Source organism: Haematobia irritans, chromosome 2 (assembly GCF_050003625.1).
Source record: "Haematobia irritans isolate KBUSLIRL chromosome 2, ASM5000362v1, whole genome shotgun sequence".
In the NCBI taxonomy this organism is placed as follows: Eukaryota; Metazoa; Arthropoda; class Insecta; order Diptera; family Muscidae; genus Haematobia; species Haematobia irritans.
In genome coordinates, this window is record NC_134398.1 from 181,967,087 (window position 1) to 181,992,347 (window position 25,261).

The following is a 25,261-nucleotide window of genomic DNA, read 5'->3' on the forward strand; positions in this document are numbered from 1 at the left end:
AGATGTGACCTCCGGATTTCTTGGAGGAGCACAATTCATCCGATTCGGTTGAAATCTGGTACATTGCGCTAGTATATGGCCGCTAACAACCATGTAAAAATTGGTCCATATCTGTCCATAGTTATATATAGCCGATCCCCAATCACACAAAAATTTGTCCAATCGGTTCACTCGAGCCAAAAATAATCTACCAAAATTTTAGTTTTATAGAATATTTGTCAAAATTTTATTTTTATAGAACATTTTGTCAAAATTTTATTTCTATAGAAAATTTTGTCAAAATTTTATTTCTATAGAAAATTTTGTCAAAATTTTATTTCTATAGAAAATTTTGTCAAACTTACATATATACCTATTTAATCGTCTTTTTTTGGTTAATATATACTACGCATGGACTAACTCACAATTTAGAAAACGATGTTACGAAGTTTTAAGATACCTTGGCATCGTTCAGTAGTACCACAATCCAAGTAATTATATTGTGGATGACAGTCTTTTGTAGAAGTTTCTACGCAACCCATGGTGGAGGGTACATAAGATTCGGCCTTGCCGAACTTACGGCCGTATATACTTTTTTTTTTTGTGGGAGACTCCTCATCTACATTTGGTGGTATTTTAATAATATTACTATCTTTTTTATTTTATAGCATGTGTCTTTCCAGTTTTGCATAGGAAGATAGAGACCGCAGGACGATCTGTGTGGAAGGAAATGTGTCATTAAAAATTATCTATGCTTAACATTTGGTTTTATACTACATGTACATAGACATGCAAAAAGCATGAAATTAATGATATTTTTCTCTACGGACAAATAAAATTATGGAAATTTGCAAAAAATATTTGATCCGATCCATGCTTTGACAGTCATGAAATTTGCGATAAAATGTTAAAATTTACTATAGGAATAGAATTTTGACAAATTTTTCTATAGAAACAAAATTTTCTATAGAAATAAAATTGTGACCAAATTTTCTATAGAAAAACCAGTAAGGAAAGTCTAAAGTCGGGCGGGGCCGACTATATTATACCCTGCACCACTTTGTAGATCTAAATTTTCGATACCATATCACATCCGTCAAATGTGTTGGAGCTATATATAAAGGTTTGTCCCAAATACATACATTTAAATATCACTCGATCTGGACAGAATTTGATAGACTTCTACAAAATCTATAGACTCAAAATTTAAGTCGGTTAATGGACTAGGGTGGAACACAATGTTAGTAAAAAAAATATGGGAACATGTAAATCTGAAGCAATTTTAAGGAAACTTCGCAAAAGTTTGTTTGTGATTTATCGCTCGATATATATGTATTAGAAGTTTCGGAAAATTAGAGTCAGTTTTACCAATTTTGGACTAAGCAGTGGCGATTTTACAAGGCAAATGTTGGTATTTTGACCATTTTTGTCGAAATCAGAGAAATTTATATATGGGAGCTATATCTAAATCTGAACCGATTTTAACCAAATTTGGCACGCATGGCTACAATGCTAATTCTACTCCCTGTGCAAAATTTCAACTAAATCGGAGTTAAAAATTGGCCTCTGTGGTCATATGAGTGTAAATCGGGCGAAAGCTATATATGGGAGATATATCCAAATCTGAACCGATTTCAACCAAATTTGGCACGCATAGTAACAATGCTAATTCTACTCCCTATGCAAAATTTCAACTAAATCGGAGTTAAAAATTGGCCTCTGTGGTCATATGAGTGTAAATCGGGCGAAAGCTATATATGGGAGATATATCCAAATCTGAAACGATTTCAACCAAATTTGGCACGCATAGTTACAATGCTAATTCTACTCCCTATGCAAAATTTCAACGAAATCGGAGCACAAAATTGGCCTCTGTGGGCAAATGAGTGTAAATCGGGCGAAAGCTATATATGGGAGCTATATCTAAATCTGAACCGATTTGGCTGATATTTTGCAAGTTTTTCGAGACCTATAAAATATTCGGATATACGGAATTTGAGGAAGATCGGTTGATATACACGCCAATTATGACCAGATCGGTGAAAAATATATATGGCAGCTATATCTAAATCTGAACCGATTTTTTCCAAAATCAATAGGGATCGTCTTTGAGCCGAAACAGGACCCTATACCAAATTTTAGGACAATCGGACTTAAACTGCGAGCTGTACTTTGCACACAAAAATACATCAACAGACAGACAGACGGACAGACAGACAGACAGACAGACAGACGGACATCGCTAAATCGACTCAGAATTTAATTCTAAGACGATCGGTATACTAAATGGGTCTCAGACTTTTCTTCTTGGCGTTACATACAAATGCACAAACTTATTATACCCTGTACCACAGTAGTGGTGAAGGGTATAAAAATTGACAAAATTTTCAAAAGAAATAAAATTTTGACAAAATTTTCTATAGAAAAAAAAATTGACAACATTTTCGATAGAAATAAAGTTTTGACAACATTTTCTGTAGAAATAACGCTTTGCCGACATTTTCTATAGAAATAAAATGTTTACAAAATTTTCTATAGAATGTTACAAAATAATACAAAATTTTCTATAGAAATACCCTTTTTACAAAATTTTCTGTAAAAAACATAGTCTTAACAAAATTTTCTATAGAAATAAAATTTTAACAAAATTTTCTATAGAAATAAAATTTTAACAAAATTTTCTATAGAAAATTTAAGTTATATTAATTGAACCATTTTATGAATTTTTGTTTTATACGAATTAAAAACAAATTGAATACGAAAATAAACTGAATTTTGATTCTCATGATGACTCACGATGCAAATTATAGAGTTTTGAAATAACCCTTAATCATAATGACGAAGGGTTAATTAAAATTCCTTCACTATATAAATATAATTAGACTATCAACACTGAAACATTATTGACTTTATATTATTGACTTTAAAGATTGTGCAACCTAAAATAGAAATAAAATTTTGCCCACATTTTCTATAGAAAAAACAATTGACAAAATTTTTATAGAAATAATAATTTGACAAAATTTTCTATAGAAATTAAATTTTGATAAAATTGTCTATAGAAATACAATTTTGACAAAATTTTCTATATAAATAAAATTTTTGACAAAATTTTCTATGGAAATTAAATTTAAGTTTTACTAATTTACCCTGTGGTCGGAAAAATGTTACGGTCACAGTTCGGTCCTCAAAATAATGCCAGATGTGCCTAACGTAGTGGATTACACTTTGACGAGTCCACTTTTCGACAAAAAGTTTGAGACTCTAATTCCCAACAGTGAGGCGTGGTGTACACGGACCCCGGGGAATAACAGATATATAGATTTCTACACTGATGGCTCCAAATTGGATGGCCAAGTGGGTTTCGGAGTATATTCTAAAGGTCTGGAACTTCGAATAGCGAAAAGATTACCTGATCACTGTAGTGTTTTTCAGGCTGAAATATTAGCAATAAGAGAAGTGGTGAATTGGCTGAGAAGTAATGCTCCAATCAATATTGGCATTAATATATACTCAGACAGTCAACCTGCAATAAAATCCTTGGACTCTGTGTTCCTCAACTCGAAAACGGTCATCGACTGCCGCAAATCTCTCAATGAGATGGCTGAGCAGCAGAATATTCACCTAATATGGGTGCCTGACCATAGGAACATACCGGGGAACTACGAAGCAGATGAGCTAGCAAGGCCAGGAACTACCTTACATATTCCAGGGGAACTAGAATCTGTTGTTATGCCTCTGGCTACCTGCAAGCTCTTACTGCGTGAGAAGGCTGTCATGATGGCAAATGTTCGATGGGAGAATTGTAAGGGTTGTAACGACACCAAGCAAATATGGCCCCATTTAAACTTAAACCGCACACTAGATATGCTAGTGTTCTCGAGACGCCAGATATCACTCCTGATATCTGCTATAACGGGTCGCTGCCTGATAGGCGATTTTGCAAAAACTATTGGTGCTGACTATTGTATGAGCTGTCGTGATGCGGAGGAAAAGGAATCAATAAAACACCTCTTGTGTGAGTGTCCTGCATTTTGTGTAAGGCGTAAGCAAATTTTAGGGGATATAGCTTCAGATTACTGGCGGCCTGGAAAACGTTAACTTAAGCAGTCTGCTAATGTTTTTGGAACAATCTGGTTGGTTAAACAGAAGAAAATAATCGAGAAGGTTCAACGGTTAAAACTAGAAGTGCCCATATGTAATAGGTACTTTTAGTTAATGTGGTATCACAATGGACTGAATAGTCTATGTGAGCCTGAATCTTAATCGGGCTGCCACTTTAACCTAACCTAACCTAATTTACCCATTTTACGAATTTTTGTTTTATACTAATTGTGGTTCTCATGATTGCTCACGATTCAAACTATAGCATCTTGAAATAACTCTTAGTCGTAATGACGAAGGATGATGTTAGCGTACAAAAAATAAAAATGGGTTTCCAGGGCTAATTTTCTACAGAAATAAAATTAAAAAAAAAAAAAATCTATAGAGAAAAAAAAAATGACTAATTTTTCTATAGGAATAAAATTTTCTATAGAAAAAATATTTTCTTTTGAAATAAAATTTAAAGAAAATTTTCTATAGAAATAAAATTTTGACAAAATTTTCTCTAGGAATAAAACGTTGACAAAATTGTTTATAGAAATAAACTTTTGTGAAAATGTTGACAAAATTTTCTATGGAATCAAAATTTAAGCTAAATTTTTCTAGAGACTCACAATTTTTGACAAACTTCTAAAGAAATAAAATTTTGACAAAAATTATCTATAGAAATAAAAGTTAAAAAAACTTTAGAGAAAAAAAAATTTTTGACAAATTTTTCTTTAGGAATAAAATTTTTACAAAGTTTTCTATAGAAATAAAATTTTGAGAAAATTTTCTACAGACATAAAATTTTGACAATATAGTCTAAAAAAAAACAAGTATATACGGCCGTAATTTCGGCCAGGCCGAATCTTATGTACCCTCCACCATGGATTGCGTAGAAACTTATACGAAAGACTGTCATCCACAATCGAATTACTTGGGTTGTGGTATCTTAAAACTTCTTAACATTGTTTTCTAAATTGTGAGTTAGTCCATACGTGGTATATATTAAACAAAAAACTTATTTATAGGTAAGTCTACAAATAACTACTAATCGACATGGAATTTTTGCACGGTACGTAGAGAGCCAGAATTGAAATATGGGGGTCGCTTATATGGGGGCTATATACAATTATGAACTTGATATGGACAAATTTTTGTGTGATTGGAAATCGATTTATCTGAGGGATATATATTACTATAGACCGATATGGACCTAGTTACGCATGGTTGTTAACGACCATATACTAGCACAATGTACCAAATTTCAACTGAATCAGATGTCTTTTTGTCTTCCAAGAGGCTCCAAAACCAAATCTCGGGATTGGTTTATATGGGGGCTATATATGATTATAGACTGATATGGACCACTTTTGGCATGGCTATTAAATATCATATAAGATCATCACGTACCAAATTTCCAGCAGATCGGATGAATTTTGCTTCTCCAAAAGGCACCGGAGATCAAATCTGGGGATCGGTTTATATGGGAGCTATATATAATTATGGGCTGATAGGAACCAATTCCTGCATGGTTGTTGGATACCATATACTAACATCACGTACCAAATTTCAACCGAATGGGAAGAATTTTACTCCTCCAAGAGGTTCCGGAGGTCAAATCTGGGGATCGTTTTATATGGGTGCTATATATAATTATGGACCGATATGGACCAATTTTTGCATGGTTGTTAGAGACCATATACTAACACCACGTACCAAATTTCAGCCGGATCGGATGTAAGTCGATAGCTTGTTTCGTTCGGAAGTTAGCGTGATTTCAACAGACGGACGGACATGCTCAGATCGACTCAGAATTTCACCACGACCCAGAATATATATACTTTATGGGGTCTTAGAGCAATATTTCGATGTGTTACAAACGGAATGACAAAGTTAATATACCCCCCATCCTATGGTGGAGGGTATAAAAATGGGTTTCCAGGGCTAATTTTCTACAGAAATAAAATTTTGAGAAAATTTTCTATAGAGAAAAAAATTGACTAAATTTTCTATAGGAATAAAATTTTCTATAGAAACAATATTTTCTTTAGAAATAAAATTTTGACAAAATTTTCTCTAGGAATAAAACGTTGACAAAATTTTCTATAGAAATAAACTACTGTGTAAATTTTCTATAGAAATAAAATGTTGACAAAATTTTCTATAGAATCAAAATTTAAGCTACATTTTTCTATAGAATCACAATTTTTGACAAACTTCTAAAGAAAGAAAATTTTGACAAAATTATCTATAGAAATAAAAGTTAAAAAAAATTAGAGAAGAAAAAAAATTGACAAATTTTTCTATAGGAATAAAATTTTGACAAAGTTTTCTATAGAAATAAAATTTTGAGAAAATTTTCTACAGACATAAAATTTTGACAATATATTCTAAAATAAAAAAAATGACAAAATTTTCTATAGAAATTTAATTTTTTATAGAAATACATTTTTGACAAAATTTTCTACAGAAATAAAAATTAGACAAAATTTTCTATAGAAATAACATTCTTTCATATCAAGTCATATATGTTATCAGTGTTGATGGTGTAATTATATTGGTACTTTGTTTGCGTCTGGAACTGAGATCATGATTCTCGGTGGGAGTAGAGCTCATTGCAATTATTTCACTATCATGACTATAGAAAAATTCTAAAAAAACAAGTATATACGGCCGTAAGTTCGGCCAGGCCGAAGCTTATGTACCCTCCATCATGGATTGCGTAGAAACTTCTTCTAAACACTGCCATCCAGAATCGAATTACTTAAGTTGCGGTAACACTTGCCGATGGCAAGGTATCTTAAAACCTCCTAATACCATATTCTAAATTGTATGTAAGTCCATACGTGGTATATATTAAATCAAAAAAGATCGATCCAATACGTATATAATTCAGTTTGACAAAGTAGACATAAAATTTTGACAAAATTTTGTACAGAAATAAAATTTTAACAAAATTTTCTATAGAAATAAAATTTTCACAAAATTTTCTATAAAAATAAAAATTTTGACAACATTTTCTATAGAAAGAAAATTTTGACAAAAATTTCTACAGAAATAAAATTTTAACAAAATTTTCTATAGAAATAAAATCTTGGTAGATTATTTTTGGCTCGAGTGGCAACCATGATTATGAACCGAATAAAATTTGAACAAAATTTTCTATAGAAATAAAATATTGACAATGATGAAAATTTTATTATGAACCGATATAGACCAATTTTTGTGCGATTGGACCAATTTTGGTATGGTTGTTAGCGACCATATACTAACACCACGTTCCTAATTTGAACCGGATCGGATGAATTTTGCTCCTCCAAGAGGCTCCGTAGGTCAAATCTGGAGAATGTTTTATATGGGGGCTATATATAATTATGGACCGATATGGACCAATTCTGGCACGTTTGTTAAAGATCATATACTAACACCATGTTCCAAATTACAACCGGATTGGATGAAATTTGCTTCTCTTGGAGACTTCGCAAGCCAAATCTGGGGATCGGTTTATATGGGGGCTATATATAATTATGAACCGATGTGGACCAATTTTTGCATGGTTGTTACAGACCATATACCAATATCATGTACCAAATTTCAGGTGGATCGGAAGAAATTTGCTTCTCTTTGAGGCTGCGCAAGCCAAATCTGGGGATCGGTTTATATGGGGGCTATATATAATTATGGACCGATGTGGATCAATTTTTGCATGATTGGTAGAGACCATATACCAACACCATGTACCAAATTTCAGCCGGATCGGATGAAATATGCTTCTCTTAGAGGCTCCACAAGCCAAATCTGGGGATCGGTTTATATGGGGACTATATATAATTATGGACCGATGTAGACCAATTTTTGCATGGTTGTTAGAGACCATATATCAACACCATATACCAAATTTCAGCCGGATCGGATGAAATCTGCTTCTGTTAGAGGCTCCACAAGCCAAATCTGAGGGTCCCTTTATATGGGGGCTATACGTAAAAGTGGACCGATATGGCCCATTTTCAATACCATCCGACCTACATCGATAACAACTACTTGTGCCAAGTTTCAAGTCGATAGCTTGTTTCGTTCGGAAGTTAGCGTGATTTCAACAGACGGACGGACGGACGGACGGACATGCTTAGATCGACTCAGAATTTCACCACGACCCAGAATATATATACTTTATGGGGTCTTAGAGCAATATTTCGATGTGTTACAAACGGAATGACAAAGTTAATATACCCCCATCCTATGATGGAGGGTATAAAAATACCAAGTGCAAACTCTATGACCCGTTTATATAAAGCACCTATTAAAAATATCTATATTGATTTATCCCTCTTAACTAACGAGCTTAAACTAAATTAATTTTAATAAGTGTTACAATTGTAAAATGTTTTAATTAAATAATATTACCCGGCTGATGTTCATCTATTTATTCTTGATATAAGTTTCTCTAAATCTTTTGTTTCCTATTTGTTACAAAATCCCATTATAGAAAAAAGAGCTACGAGTATAACTGCTGTAGAACGATAACGTAGTCGATAAATTGATTTCATTTAAATCCTCCGAACACCCATATGGTATAATCTTCTCTAATACTTAACAAACTGCACAACAAATTGTCACCATTATTGTTTGCCTCCTCGGTCTATGCTTCTGCATCCTATGCGAAGGCTCAATCATTATAGACAGTTTTATACATTTACTCTTAACAAATCCTTTTAAACATTATCGTAGCGATTATTGATATTAAATTTATCTGGTTTCCTTTATCTTTTCTAGGCGACGATACTGATGATGATGACGATGATCAAAGGACTCCCCAGGTATATAGAAAATTCCTTTTTATTACAATAGTAACAACCATACAGGCAGGCAAGTGAACACCTTATGCTAAGGTAGAGTTAAAATTAAATCCGATTTCCACAAAACACACACTTACATAAACTCGAACTCTTTTGCTGTCTCTCAAGCTCTCTCTTTGTAGCTAAGCTCTCTATATATGGGCTATGCATAGAAGAAGATTTAAAATATCTGCTTTATCTAACATCTTACAAAATCAATAAAATTAAATCCTTTTTGGTTTATTCCCATACTTGGAAGTTTATCCTCTGAGTCTTCTTTGGTTTGCTATTCCAGCTTTCATCTACTTATGCCTTCCCAACATGAGCAATCTAACACATGCTCAAAATAATCTTCTTATTTGAACTGATGATGACTATGGGGTGATAGGATATACAATATAGCTTTGCTTTGAAATGAAATGAAATAAAAAATGGGTGAAATCCCTAAAGAAAATTTTTGCAATTGGCAAAAAAAAACGAGAACGATGCGTTATAGACAGAGGTTGTTTGTAAAAGACCTGTAGACAGAGCAATTTAATAGATGTGTAATAATATTTTCTATATGGTAGATATGGCGCTATTCTTCAGTTAGAGAACAGTAGTTAGTAATCCTAATAGGATTTATTGTAAAATTTTTCAAATATCCATAAACTATTAGAAATAATATTTTAAATAAGTTATTTCGAAAAAGAGTAAAGATAATCCAACTTCCACCCAAAGTATTCCAGATAAGTCTTTTAAAATATCAACAATTTACAATATTTCAAAATTCAAACTTTCATTATGTTTTTGGATTTTGGTAAGCCTTTCATAATTTCAAAAATATAATATTAAGATCCACTGTGCATTCTATGTAGTAAGCTGTTGTCAGATGTCTAGTCGGAAAAGTTTATCTTAGTAAGCAATGGCATTGGAAAAATAAAACAACTAAGAAATTTCTCTGGTGGCCTAGAGGATGAACAGGAATAAAAGTCAAAACAAAACATAAACCCAGATACGAAATAAAAACATAATAACAATAGAAAAATGTTCAAATGTTACATATATGTGAAAAAGAGTGGGTCGGTAATAAAATAAGTAAGTACAGTAGAAAGTCGGGCGGGGCCGAATATTATCATACCCCCAACCGCACTTACTGAATTAGTAAACATAAGCATTTGTGGGGTATCATTGGTATAGATTTGAGAGATAAATCGCATTTCCATATTTAAGAGCATAAAGGGGCATGTGTTTTTGGGAGTGTTATCACAATCTGAATAGAAATGTCTGATATTAGGAGCTATAATTAACAGGTTGGCTGATAAGTCAACCGGCCTGACACATAGATGGCGTCGCTAGTATTAAATGCATATTATTTTTATATAGTACTAACCTAAATTTGACGTCTGTAAGTCAATTAGTTTGTGAGATAGAGCGTTTTTTGTGAAGCAACTTTTCTTATTGTGAAAAAATGGAAAAAAAAGGAAAGGTCTGACACATAGATGGCGTCGCTAGTATTAAATGCATATTATTTTTATATAGTACCAACCATCAAATGATTCGTGTCAAAATTTGTAAGTCTGTAAGTCAGCGTCTTTTGTGAAGCAACTTTTGTTATTGTGAAAAAAATGGAACAAGTATATACGGCCGTAAGTTCGGCCAGGCCGAATCTTATGTACCCTCCACCATGGATTGCGTAGAAACTTATACGAAAGACTGTCATCCACAAATTTCAACTCACATGGTTGTTAAATATCATATTTCAACCAGATCGGATGAATTTTGCTTCTCCAAACGGCACCGGAGGTCAAATCTGGGGATCGGTTTTTATGGGAGCTATTTATTATTATGGACTGATAGGAAACAATTCCTGCATGGTTGTTGGATACCCTATACTAACATCACGTACCAAATTTCAACCGAATGGGAAGAATTTTGCTCTTCCAAGAGGCTCCGGAGGTCAAATCTGGTGATCGGTTTATATGGGGGCTATATATAATTATGGATCGATATGGACTAATTTTTGCATGGGTGTTTGAGGCCATATATTAACATCACGTACCAAATTTAAACTGAATCAGATAAATTTTGGTCTTCCAAGAGGCTCCGGAGGTAAAATCTGGTGATCGGTTTATATGGGGGCTATAAATAATTATGGACCGATATGGACTAATTTTTGCATGGTTATTAGAGACCATATAGTAACATCATGTACCAAATTTCAGCCGGATCCGATGAAAATTGTTTCTCTTAGAGGCTCTGCAAGCCAAATCGGGGGATCGGTTTATATGGGGGCTATATATAATTATGGACCAATATGGACTAATTTTTGCATGGTTGTTAGAGACCATATACTAACACCATGTACCAAATTTCAGCCGGATCCGATGAAAATTGTTTCTCTTAGAGGCTCTGCAAGCCAAATCGGGGGATCGGTTTATATGGGGGCTATATATAATTATGGACCGATGTGGACCAATTTTTGCATGGTTGTTAGAGACCATATACTAACACCATGCACCAAATTTCAGCCGGATCGGATGAAAATTGTTTCTCTTAGAGGCTCTGCACGCCAAATCGGGGGATCGGTTTATATGGGGGCTATATATAATTATGGACCGATGTGGACCAATTTTTGCATGGTTGTTAGGGACCATATGCTGACACCATGTACCAAATTTCAGCCGGATCGGATGAAATTTGCTTCTCTTAGAGGCTCCGCAAACCAAATTTGGAGGTCCGTTTATATGGGGGCTATACATAAAAGTGGACCGATATGGCCCATTTGCAATACCATCCGACCTACATCAATAACAAATACTTGTGCCAAGTTTCAAGTCGATAGCTTGTTTCGTTCGGAAGTTAGCGTGATTTCAACAGACGGACGGACGGACATGCTCAGATCGACTCATATATATATATATATATATATATATATATATATATACCCTCCACCGTAGGATGAGGGGTATATTAACTTTGTCATTCCGTTTGTAACACATCGAAATATTGCTCTAAGATCCCATATATATATATATATATATATATATATATATATATATATATATATATATATATATATATATGATGGGTATACGAAATTCAAGCGTGGTGAAATGAGCACGGAGGACAGTGAACGCAGTGGACGCCCGAAAGAGGTGGTTACCGATGAAAACATCAAAAAAATTCACAAAATGATTTTGAATGACCGTAAAATGAAGTTGATCGAGATAGCAGAGACCTTATAGATATCAAAGGAACGTGTTGGTCATATCATTCATCAGTATTTGGATATGCGGAAGCTCTGTGCAAAATGGGAGCCGCGCGAGCTCACACTTGACTAAAAACAATAACGTGTTGACGATTCTGAGCGGTGTTTGAAGCTATTAACTCGTAATACACCCGAGTTTTTCCATCGATATGTGACAATGGACGAAACATGGCTCCTGAATCCAATCGACAGTCTGAGTGGACAGCGACCGGTGAACCGTCTCCGAAGCGTGGAAAGACCCAAAAGTCCGCTGCCTAAGTAATGGCCTCTGTTTTTTGGAATGCGCATGGAATAATTTTTATCGATTATCTTGAGAAGGGAAAAACCATCAACAGTGACTATTATATGGCGTTATTGGAGCGTTCGAAGGTCGCGGCAAAACGGACCCATATGAAGAAGAAAAAAGTGTTGTTCCACCAAGACAACGCACCGTGCCACAAGTCATTGAGAACGATGGCAAAAATTCATGAATTGTGCTTCGAATTGCTTCCCCACCCACCGTATTCTCCAGATCTGGCCCCCAGCGACTTTTTCTTGTTCTCAGATCTCAAAAGGATGCTCGCAGGAAAAAAATTTGGCTGCAATGAAGAGCTGATCGCCGAAACTGAGGCCTATTTTGAGGCAAAACCGAAGGAGTACTACCAAAATGGTATCAAAAAATTGGAAAGTCGTTATAATCGTTAAATTCAATAGCGTTCGTCCTTGTGCCCAAGAAACATCCTATACCAAATTTCATCACTATTGGTTAATTGTTGCGACCGGAATCCTGCGAATAATAATTACGTGGACAAACGGATGGACGGACGGACACCAAGCACTAGATAGACTCAGGAGGTGATTCTGTGTCGATCGGTATATATTTTATGGGGTCTAAAATCAATATTTCTGGTAGTCACATTTGCAGGTATAAGGTATAAAAACTTTGAATTTTTTTCGTAACTAAAAAATTAAGATAATTAAAATTTGCCAACCAACACCTAGAGAATGAATATTTGTTTTAGGAGCAACATGTAATTTTTGGAGGTAAAACACGTAAAATTTTTGTCGCAACCATTTTATTTTCTCGAAGATTATGTATCTGATTTCTGCAACCATGTACATGTTTGAAAAGAAAACAAAATTTTTAGGAAAAAAAATGTTCCATGTTTCCCGTCTAAAAATAAAATTTTCTTCTTAACATATGTTTGAGGTGATAATATTCCTTCTCTGCGTGAACGTGTGATACAAAATAGTATAGCCATGAGGAATCATAAATAATTTCTTAATATTGGTATTGGGTTTCTGTATCAATAGTAATAATAGTTTATGCAACCAATTGATTAATCAAGTCTTAAGAGAATGTGAATCATCATTTGGCGCCCAACGTAGAGTTTGAATAATTTATCAATAGTCTGATTTAGTTTCCGTGTCAATAAGAAAAGTTTTTTTTTGACAGGGTTATACCCTAATTGGGATTACTAAACTTTAAATTTAAAATTATGGCGTACCAAAATTTGGGGCACGGATCGAAAGTAAAACTATTAAACATATGCAATCAAAAATTTAGCCTAAGTATGTAGTCCATTGTTTCAGATATGATTAAAATTTGGCATCCAACGTAGGTAAAAAAGTATAGAGCTATTAATACATTGTTGGAAGATTAAAAAGGGATAGGCCCATCAGTCTTGAACATTTCTGTTAAATATTAAGAGTAATACAATATTTTCCACATCTAAATATTCTACCCACTCTATTATACACTCAGTGTAACATGTGGCCAAATGATGAGTTTATGTCAGTATGGCACCCACTTTAAACTAGGGGTAAACCACGGATTCTTTTTCCTCATTTCAAATAAGTTTTGCTGAGTTCAACCCCCTTCGTTATTACGTTTTGTCGAGAGGAATATAAGAAGAAGAGCGCATAAAAAAGGATTGCAACTTGATACAAATAAACTTCCTGCTGTTCGCATTCAAGAGGAGCAGTATAACGTACAGAAGTACTAGCACACTTCCTATGCTAGGCACAATAGGAAAAACCTACAATGTTCCCAGTTGTAAGTTTCCTCTTGAGAATGTGGCAGTGATGATGGTAGTCGGACTGCAGTGAAAAGAAACCAATACAAAGAATACTAGGAGTTGTTTTTATTGAAAATGGAAGGTGTATGTGTAAGAGAGAAGAGGTCCACTGATTTCATGTGGTATGATATATTATATTACAAGGTGGCTGATATGTATTGCAAACAACATGAGATTTCTAGAGAAAATTTTGTCAAAATTTTATTTCTAAGAAAAATTTTGTCAATATCTTATTTCTGTAGAAAATTTTGCCAATATTTTATTTCTGTAGAAAATTTTGTCAAAATTTTATTTCTTTAGAAATTTTTGTCAAAATTTTATTACTATAGAAAATTTTGTAAAAATTTTATTTCTCTACAAAATTTTGTCAAAATTTTATTTATGTAGAAAACTTTGTCAAAATTTTACTTTTGCAGGATGTTTTGACAATATTTTATTTATATAACAAAATTTATCAAAATTTTAGGTCTTTAGAAAGTTTTGTCAAAATTTTATTTTTATGCAAAATTTTGTCAAAATTTTTTTAATGTAAAATATTTTGTCAAAATTTTATTTCTATAGAAAAATTTGTCAGAATTTTATTTAAAAAAAAATTTTGTCAACATTTTATTTATATATAAATTTTTATTTATATATAAAATTTTGTCAAAATTTTATTTCTAGAGAAAATGTTGTCAAAATGTTATTAGAAATGTTTGTCATAATTTTATTACTATAGAAAATTTTGTAAAAATTTTATTTCTCTACAAAATTTTGTCAAAATTTTATTTATGTAGAAAACTTTGTCAAAATTTTATTTATGCAGAAAATTTTGACAATATTTTATTTATATAGAAAAATTTGTCAAAATTTTAGTTCTATAGAAAATTTTGTCAAAATTTTATTTCTTTAGAAAGTTTTGTAAAATTTTATTTTATGCAAAATTTTGTCAAAAATTTTCAATGAAGAATATTTTGTCAAAATTTTATTTCTATAGAAAAATTGGTCAGAATTTTATTTATAAAAAAATTTTTCCAATATTTTATTTATATAGAAAATTTTGTCAAAATTTTAGTTCTATAGAAAATTTTGTCAAAATTTTATTTTCATAGAAAATTTTGTCAAAATTTTATTTATTTCGAAAGTTTTGTCAAAATCTTATTTTTATGGAAAATTTTGTTAAGATTTTATTTTTATGGAGAATTTTGTCAAAATTTTATTTCTAGAGAAAGTTTTGTCAAAATTTTATTTCTAGGAAAAGTTTTGTCAATATTTTATTTCTGTACAAAACTTTTTCAAAATTTTATTTCTGTAGAAAATTTTGTCAAAGTTTTATTACTATAGAAAATTTTGTAAAAATTTTTTTTCTCTACAAAATTTTGTCAAATTTTTTTTATGCAGAAAATTTTGACAATATTTTATTTATATAGAAAAATTTGTCAAAATTTTAGTTCTATAGAAAATTTTGCCAAAATTTTATTTCTAAAGAAAATTTTGTCAGAATTTTATTTATAAAAAAATTTTGTCAAAATTTTATTTATATAGAAAAATTTGTCAAAATTTTAGTTCTATAGAAAATTTTGACAACATTTTATTTAATCCAAAAGTTTTGTCAAAATCTTATTTTTATGGAAAATTTTGTCAAGATTTTATTTTTAAGGAGAATTTTGTCAAAATTTTATTTCTAGAGAAAATTTTGTTTTTATTTCTGTAGAAAATATTTTCAAAATTTTATTTCAGTAGAAAATTTTGTCAAAATTCTATTTCTGTAGAAAATGTTGTCAAAATTGTATTTCTATAGAAAATTTTGTCAAAATTTTATTACAAAGAAAATTTTGTAAAAATTTTATTTCTCTACAAAATTTTGTCAAAGTTTTATTTATGTAGAAAACTTTGTAAAAAATTCATTTATGCAGAAAATTTTGACATTTTGTTTATATAGAAAAATTTTTCACAATTTTAGTTCTATAGAAAATTTTTTCAAAATTTTATTTATTTAGGAAGTTTTGTCATAATTTTATTTTTATGGAAAATTTTGTCAAAATTTTATTCCTGTAATATATTTTGTTAAAATTGTATTTCTGTAGAAAATTTTGTCAATGTTTTTTCTGTAGAAAATTTTGTTAAAATTTTATTTCTACAAAATTTTGTCAGAATTTTATTTATAAAAAAATTTTGTCAACATTTTATTTATATGTAGAAAAATTTGCAAAATTTTAGTTCTATAGAAAATTTTGTCAAAATTTTATTTCTATAGAAAATGTTGTAAAAATTTTATTTATTTCGAAAGTTTTGTCAAAATCTTATTTTTATGGAAAATTTTGTCAAGATTTTATTTTTATGGAAATTTTATTTCTATAGAAAATTTTGTCAAATATTATTTCTATAGCAAATTATGTCAAAATTTTATTTTAGAAAAATTTGTCAAAATTTTAATTCTGTAGAAAATTTTATCAAAATTTTAATTCTATGGAAAGTTTTATTACAAATTAATTCTATAGAAAATTTTGTAAAAATTTTATTTCTATAGAAAATTTTGTCAAAATTTTATTTCTATAGAAAATTTTGTCAAAATTTTATTTCTATAGAAAATTTTGTCAAAATTTTATTTTAGAAAAATTTGTCAAAATTTTAATTCTGTAGAAAATTTTATCAAAATTTTAATTCTATGGAAAGTTTTATTACAAATTAATTCTATAGAAAATTTTGTCAAAATTTTATTTCTATAGAAAATTTTGTCAAAATTTTATTTCTATAGAAAATTTTGTCAAAATTTTATTTCTATAGAAAATTTTGTCAAAATTTTAATCCTATAGAAAATTTTTTAAAAATTTTATTTCTGTAGAAAATTTTGTCAAAATTTTATTTCTATAGAAAATTTTTGTCAAAAATTTTATTTCTATAGAAAATTTTTGTCAAAAATTTTATTTCTATAGAAAATTTTTGTCAAAATGTTATTTCTATAAACATTTTATTTCAAATTTGTATTCCTATAGAAAATTTTGTCACAGTTTTAATTCTACAAAAAAGTTTGGTTAAAATATAAATTTTATAGAAAATTTTGTTAAAATTTTATTTTGTAAAAATTTAATTATATAGAAAATTTTGTTAAATTTTTTTTTCGATAGAAAATTTTGTCAAAATTTTATTTCTATAGAAAATTTTGTCAAAATTTTATTTCTATAGAAAATTTTGTCAAAATTTTATTTCTATAGAAAATTTTTTCAAAATTTAGTTTCTATAGAAATTTGGTGAAATTCTGAATTTTATCAATCTACCAAACAGTAAAAAATCTACAATGTTTGATAGAATTCTACCAACTATGTCATCCGTGATGCCCATTCTTAGTGTCTGTATGTGTATGCGTAAATAGTTGTTTAGCTCTTCATTGTATCTGAATGATTCATTCGTTTGATTTTCAGAGTGGCAAACAGGAGCTTTCAGAGATATTGGTGTAACAAAACAAAACAAAAAAAAATAAAATGTTTAAAGTAGCTGCTATTTAGGAAATTTTTGAGATTTTTACAAGGCGAAGTTAGCGTTATTGGACTGTAAGGAAAATTTCCGGTTAACCGGATTCCATTTGAGAATATATACCCTAAATCATCTACTTCTGTTAGTACCATAGAGGCTCAACAAGGGTTTATACTCTAAAGCAACTACTTCTACTTCTTTTCTATTGAGGAATCTAGAATATAGTGGGCTTTAACTAGTTTTGGGCCATTTAAATTTCCTAGGCGGGATGGAATTGCTCCAGCGGAATTGCAAGCCATAACTAACTGAATTTTCCCGTGTTTGTCGGCGATATATAAAGGCTCTATCAACCAAGCATATATTCCAGAAAAAAGGGGGGGTAAATCGTTTCACTCGGGTGCGAAGGATTTCAGACTAATCAGAATATCCCCATTCATTCGTAAGACTACAGAGAGGATATAAAATGGAAAGCTATCAACATGCTTACCTAGAGGCAAAATCAATGGAATCTGCTCTGCACTTCTACAGAAATAAAATTTTAATAATATTTTCTATGGAAATAAAATTTTTACAACATTTTCTATAGAAATAAAATTTTGACAAAATTTTCTATAGAAATAAAAATTTTGACAAAATTTTCTATAGAAATAAAATTTTTACAAAATTTTCTATAGAATTTAAATTTTGACAAAATTTTCTATAGAATTAAAATTTTGACACAAATTTCTATAGAAATTAAAAGTTGACACAATTTTCTATATAGTAATAAAATTTAGACAAAATTTTCTATTGAAGCAAAATGTTGACAAAATTTTCTACAGAAAATAAAAATTTGACAAAATTTTCTATAAAAATAAAATTTTGAAACATTTTCTATATAAATAAAATTTTGACAAAATTTTCTATAGAAATAAAATTTGGACCAAATTTTCGATAGAAATAAAATTTGGACAAAATTTTCTACAGAAATAAAATTTGGACAAAATTTTCTACAGAAATAAAATTTGGACAGAATTTTCTATAGAAATAAAATTTGGGCAACATTTTCTATAGAAATAAAATTTGGACAAAATTTTCTATATAAATATAATTTTGACAAAATTTTCTATAGAAATAAAATTTTAACAAAATTTTCTACAGAAATAAAATTTTAACAAAATGTTCTATAGAAATAAAATTTTAACAAAATTTTCTACAGAAATAAAATTTGGACAAACTCTTCTATAAAATTTTGACAAATTTTTCTATAGAAATAAAATTTTAACAAAATTTTCTACAGAAATAAAATTTGTACAAAATTTTCTATAGAAATAACATGTTGACAAAATTTTCTATAAAAATAAAATTTGGGCAACATTTTCTATAGAAATAAAATTTGGACAACATTTTCTATAGAAATAAAATTTGGGCAAAATTTTCTATAGAAATAAAATTTTGACAAAATTTTCTATAGAAATAAAATTTGGACAAAATTTTCTATAGAAATAGAATTTTAACAAAATTTTCTATAAAAATGAATGAAAATATAATTTTGACAAAATTTTGTATAGAAATAAAATTTTGAAAAATTTTCTATATAAATAAAATTTTGACAAAATTATCTATAGAAATTAAATTTTTCCAAAATTCTCTATAGAAATTGAAGTTTGACAAAAAATTCTATAAAAATAAAATTTGGACAAAATTTTGTTATAGAAATAAAATTTGCGAAATTTTCTATAGAAATAAAGTTTTGACAAAATTTTCTATAGAAATAAAATGTTAACAAAATTGTCTATAGAAATAACATTTTGAGAAAATTTTCTGTAGAAAAAAGTTTTGACAAAATTTTTCTGTAGAAATAAAATTTATATAAAATTTTCTATAGACATAAAATTTTGTTAAAATTTTCTAAAGAAATAAAATTTTGACAAAATTTTCTACAGAAATAAAATTTTGCTGCCGCCTTTTAATTTAAATTGAAAATTTAATAAGAAACAAGTATATACGGCCGTAAGTTCGGCCAGGCCGAAGCTTATGTACCCTCCACCATGGATTGCGTAGAAACTTCTTCTAAACGTACCAAGAGGCTCCAAACGCAAATCTCGTGATCGGTTTATATGGGGGCTATATATGATTATGGACTGATATGGACCACTTTTGGCATGGTTGTTAAATATCATATACTACCACCACGTAACAAATTTCAACCAGATCGGATGAATTTTGCTTCTCCGGAGGTCAAATCTGGGGATCGTTTTATATGGGGGTTATATATAATTATGGACCGATTTCGACCAATTTTTGCATGGGTGTTTGAGGCCATATATTAACATCACGTACCGAGTATCAACTGAATCAGATGAATTTTGGTCTTCCAAGAGGCTACGCAAGCCAAATCGGGGGATCGGTTTATATGGGGGCTATATATAATTATTGACCGATGTGGAGCAATTTTTGCATGGTTGTTGGAGACCATATACTAAAACCATGTACCAAATTTCAGCCGGATCGGATGAAATTTGCTTCTCTTAGAGGCTCCGAAAGCCAAATCGGGGGATCGGTTTATATGGGGGCTATATATATTTATGGACCGATTTGGACCAAGTTTTGCATGGTTGTTAGAGACCATATACTAACACCATATACCAAATTTCGGATCGGATGAAATTTGCTTCTCTTAGAGGGTCTGCAAGCCAAATTTGGGGGTTCGTTTATATGGGGGCTATACGTAAAAGTGGACCGATATGGCCCATTTGCAATACCATCTGACCTACATCAATAACAACTACTTGTGCCAAGTTTCAAGTCGATAGCTTGTTTCGTTCGGAAGTTAGCGTGATTTCAACAGACGGACGGAAGGACTGATGGACGGACTCAGATCGACTCAGAATTTCACCACGACCCAGAATATATATGATGAAAAAAATCATCCATTGGTCAAAATCGATTAGTCCATTATTTTGTTATGTCGGCCGATTTCTATTGATGTTCTCGATTTCCATTTTTCTAAGAAAACAAGTAAAAAAGTGTGAGATCTAAAACTCATTTAAATTATGAATCCTCTTCTTGGTCTACAAGCTCCATTTCTATTCCTGAAACACACACACAGTTATCTCTTTTATGAAAGGAAACCCCTTTTGAAAATTAAAATTTTTTGATAAAAATTTGGCACAAACCAAAAAAAAAACTCAAATTCTTGTGGAAACCCATTTTCTCCACAGCATATTCAGGACAACTATGCACAAACAAACCTTAAAAAAAAAACTCATAATCATGAAAAGATGCTTTCCTCTGATACACTACAATATAAGTGAATTTGAACATGATTTAACGGAAGCTGCTTATCAATATAAGGATATATGAAGGAAATGACAAAAAAAAACAAGCGAAAGGAATTCCACCAATACAAAAAGGACATGATTGGGAAAAGCGAAACACGATGGAAAGTAGCAACAGGAAGAGAGCGGAAAATATGCAGGAAATAAAAATACTTTAATACATTTTTTCTATATCCTGACACAAGTAAAAACGCTATATCAGCAGAGAATGATTGAGTAAACTTTCGTATTTGTTGGTGTGTGCATGTAAGGACAACCACGTAAGGCAAACAGATTCCTAGAGAAAGCTGTTGCTCTAGCTTCTATCACAACTGAACATGACAATGCTGTTACTACTGCTACTGCTGATGATGATGATGGTGATGAGACGACATGATTGAGCTACGGAAATGTTGCTGATGTAGATGTGTGGGTGGTAGATGACGAATCTGTTGCTTCCGAAAAAGTACTCATAACTACACTGTAAAAAAGCTTAAATAATTTTGACTTTACACCAATGATATGCTAAACCAAATTCGCTTTCGTATTTTATGGAAAAGAAATCTTTGTACTCTCTGCAATATTTTATTCAGTGTTGGTACCCTTACTACAACTGCTTTACTACTAGCGTAGCCCATAACTCAATGACATGTTGAAGAATTTTCCGTGAGATGATATTCTATATGAAAATGTCATAACCATAAAATTTAAGTGGAACACGTTCACATTTTTTTGTAAATTCATCATGGTATGCATTGCAAAATTCAATATTCATGTTGAGCTATAAGGAATTTTGGGTGGAGGGAGATTTTTTTTTATAAAAAAAAAAAACAATTATTAATTATTAAAATTCAACTTAAGAAATTGGGCCATCTTCTCATATTGTGTAGAGTTTACCGTTACAAATTTCAGTCAAGTTTTTATAGCCAATAATACTATTTGGTCGGTGAACCATTACACCATGGTAGATGCCAATAAGACCTGGTGTAATTTGGAAGCAGGCTTTTATCATTCCTCCCCTTTCTATCGACTTTAGATATCTGTTTTATATAATTACCTCAATCTCAGAAATCTTCAATATTAACGGATTCAATTACAAGTTTATATCATAAAGTTTATTGTGTATGTGGTACTTACCCTCAATTTGTTTTCCAGCTGCAGCAGCTGCGGCTGAACTTAAGGCAACACTGGCTAAAGGTGATGTCAAGGCGGTACTACCAAATTGAGGTAAACCTGCCGCCGTTGACATATAGGCCGATGCAAAATTATTGGGATCTGCCCCTAGGAAGAAATAAAGAGAAAATAAATTATTATACAAAATAATATAACATTTATAATAAGCACAATATATGAAATAAAAAACATTAATATTAACTTGACAAAGAGGAAAACATTAAATACAAATTCCCACACCGAAAAAAATAGGAATATATTTAATTATATTTATTATACCTTTTAGCACTACTAAGGATAATAAATTTGTGCATTTCTATGTAACGCGTAGGAAAAGCAATCGGAGACCCAGTATACGGATTGTTTTTGAATTAAATTCTGAGTCATCAAAATTTCCTATAGAAGTGAAATTTTTACAAAATTTCTTATGGACATGAAATTTTGACAAAATTTTCTATAGAAATGAAAATTTGCCAAAATTTCCTATAGAAAGGAAATTTTGTCAAAATTTCCTATGGCAAAGAATTTGTCAGAAAATTTCCTATGGCAAATAAATTTTGAGAAAAGCTCCTATGGAAAAGAAATATTGAAAATATTTCGTATAGAAATTTTGAGAAAATTTCCTAAAGAAAGAATTTTTATTAACTTTTCTATAGCGAAGAAAATTTTCTATGGAAATTAAATTTTGAACAAACTTCGTATAGAAATGAAATTTTTGAGAAATGAAATTTCTTATAGAAATGAAATTTTGACAAAATTTTGTATCACAAAGAAACTGTGCGAAAAATTATTATGGCAAAGAAATTTTGAGAAAAGTTCCTATGGAAATGAAATTTTGCCATTTTAGAAAGAAATTTTAACAATTTGTTTTAAAGACATTTAATATAGAGCAAATTTCCTATAGAAATTAAATTTTGACAAAAATTCCTGTTGAAGTGAAATTTTGATAACATTTCCTATTGATATGTAATTGTAACAAAATTTCTTATAGAAATGAACTTTTTAAAAAAATTTCTATCACAAAGAACTTGTGAGAAAAATTATTATGGCAAAGAAATTTTGAGAAAAGTTCCTATGGAAATAAAATTTTGGGAAAATTTCGTAGAGAAATGAAATTTTGAGAACATTTCCTATAGAAAGGAAATTTTAACAAAATTTCCTATAGATATTAAATTTTGACAAAATTATGAGAAAATTTTCTATACAAATGAAATTTTGACAAAATTTCCTATAACAACGCAATTTTCAAAAAAAAAAAACAAAATTCTAAAGAAACGAAATTTTGAAAAATTCCCTATAGAAATGAAATTTTGACAAAATTTCCTAAGCAAAGAAATTCTTACAAAATTATGAGCATTATGAGCAAATTATGAGAAAATCCTATAACAACGAAATTTTGACAACATTTCCTATTGATATGTAATTGTAGCAAAATTTCTTATAGAAATGAAATTTTTAAAAAAATTTTCTATCACAAAGAACTTGTGAGAAAAGTTATTATGGCAAAGAAATTTTGAGAAAAGTTCCTATGGAAATAAAATTTTGGGAAAATTTCGTAGAGAAATGACATTTTGAGAACATTTCTTACAGAAAGGCAATTTGGAGAAAATTTCCTATAGAAAGGAAATTTTAACAAAATTTCCTATAGATATTAAATTTTGACAAAATTATGAGAAAATTTTCTATAAAAATGAAATTTTGACAAAATTTCCTATAGCAAAGAAATTGTGACAAAATTGTCTAACGAAAAGAAATTTTGCAAAATTCTCTATAGAAATGAAATTTTGACAAAATTTCCTAACGCAAAGAAATTTTGACAAAATTATGAGTATTATGAGAAAATTTTTTATACAAATGAAATTTTGGCAAAATTTCCTATAACAACGAAATTGTCAAAAAAAAAATCTAAAGAAAAGAAATTTAAAAAAAAAAATCCATATAGAAATGAAATTTTGAGAAAATTTCTTATAGAAATTAAATTTTGAGAAAATTTCCTATAGCAAAGAAATTTAGAAAAAAAATTAATAGCAAACAAATTTTGACAAAAATTCCTATAAAAAAGAAATTTTGAAAAAAATGAAATTTAGACAAAATTCCATATAGAAATTAAATTTTGAAAAAATTTCCTATAGAAACGAAATTTTGAGAAAATTTTCTATAGCAAAGAAATTTAGAAAAAAAGATTAATAGTAAAGAAATTTTGACAAAAATTCCTATAAAAAAGAAATTTTGACAAAATTTCCTTTAGCAAAGGGATTTAGGTTAGGTTAGGTGGCAGCCCGTTGTATCAGGCTCACTTAGACTATTCAGTCCATTGAGATACCACATTGTCGAACTTCTCTCTTATCACTGAGTGCTGCCCGATTCCATGTTAAGCTCAATGACAAGGGACCTCCTTTTTATAGCCGAGTCCGAACGGCGTTCCACATTGCAGTTTTGAAACCCTCAGAAATGTCACCAACATTTCTGAGGTGGGATAAGCCTCCGCTGAAAAACTTTTTGGTGTTTGGTCGAAGCAGGAATCGAACCCACGACCTTGTGTATGCAAGGCGGGCATACTAGCCATTGCTATACGGTGGCTCCCCAAAGGGATTTACAAAATTTCGTAACGTAACGGAATTTGGACAAAATTTCCTGAAGAAAAGATATTTTGAAAAAATTTCCTATTGAAATGAAATTGTGACAAAATTTCCTCTGGCGAAGAAATTGTGAGAAAAGTTCCTATGGCAAAGAAATTTTGAGAAAAGTTTCTATGGAAATGACATTTTGAGAAAATTTCGTATAGAAATGAAGTTTTGAGAACATTTCCTACAGAAAGAAAATTTTGAGAAAATTTCCTATAGAAAGGAAATTTCGAGAAAATTTCCTGTAAAAAGGAAATTTTGAGAAAATTTCCTATAGAAAGAAAATTTCGACAAAATGTCCTATAGAAAGAAAATTTCGAGAAATTTGCCTATAGAAATGAAACTTTGACAAACATTTTTATAGAAATGAAATTAAAAAATGTATATATTCTGTAGAAATGAAATTTCACAATTTTTTTTATAGGAATTAAATTTTGAGAAAATTTCTTACAGAAATGATTTTTTTTTTTTTTGAAAATTCCCTATAGAAATTAAATTTTGA

General features: G+C 30.1%; 1 protein-coding gene across 6 annotated transcripts in view; it reads right to left on the reverse strand.

Moving 5' to 3' along the window:
* Nucleotides 1-25,261, reverse strand: part of bru1 (bruno 1) — a 618,688-nt gene that overhangs the window by 28,752 nt on the left and 564,675 nt on the right. For all 6 annotated transcript variants that reach the window (XR_012719747.1, XM_075296969.1, XM_075296970.1 and 3 more), the window contains one exon: nucleotides 22,100-22,243. Coding sequence is in view for 5 of the 6 variants with exons in the window: in XM_075296969.1 (XP_075153084.1) it covers nucleotides 22,100-22,243 (144 nt within the window). In the remaining variant the exon portion in view is untranslated. The remainder of the gene's footprint in view (nucleotides 1-22,099; nucleotides 22,244-25,261) is intronic.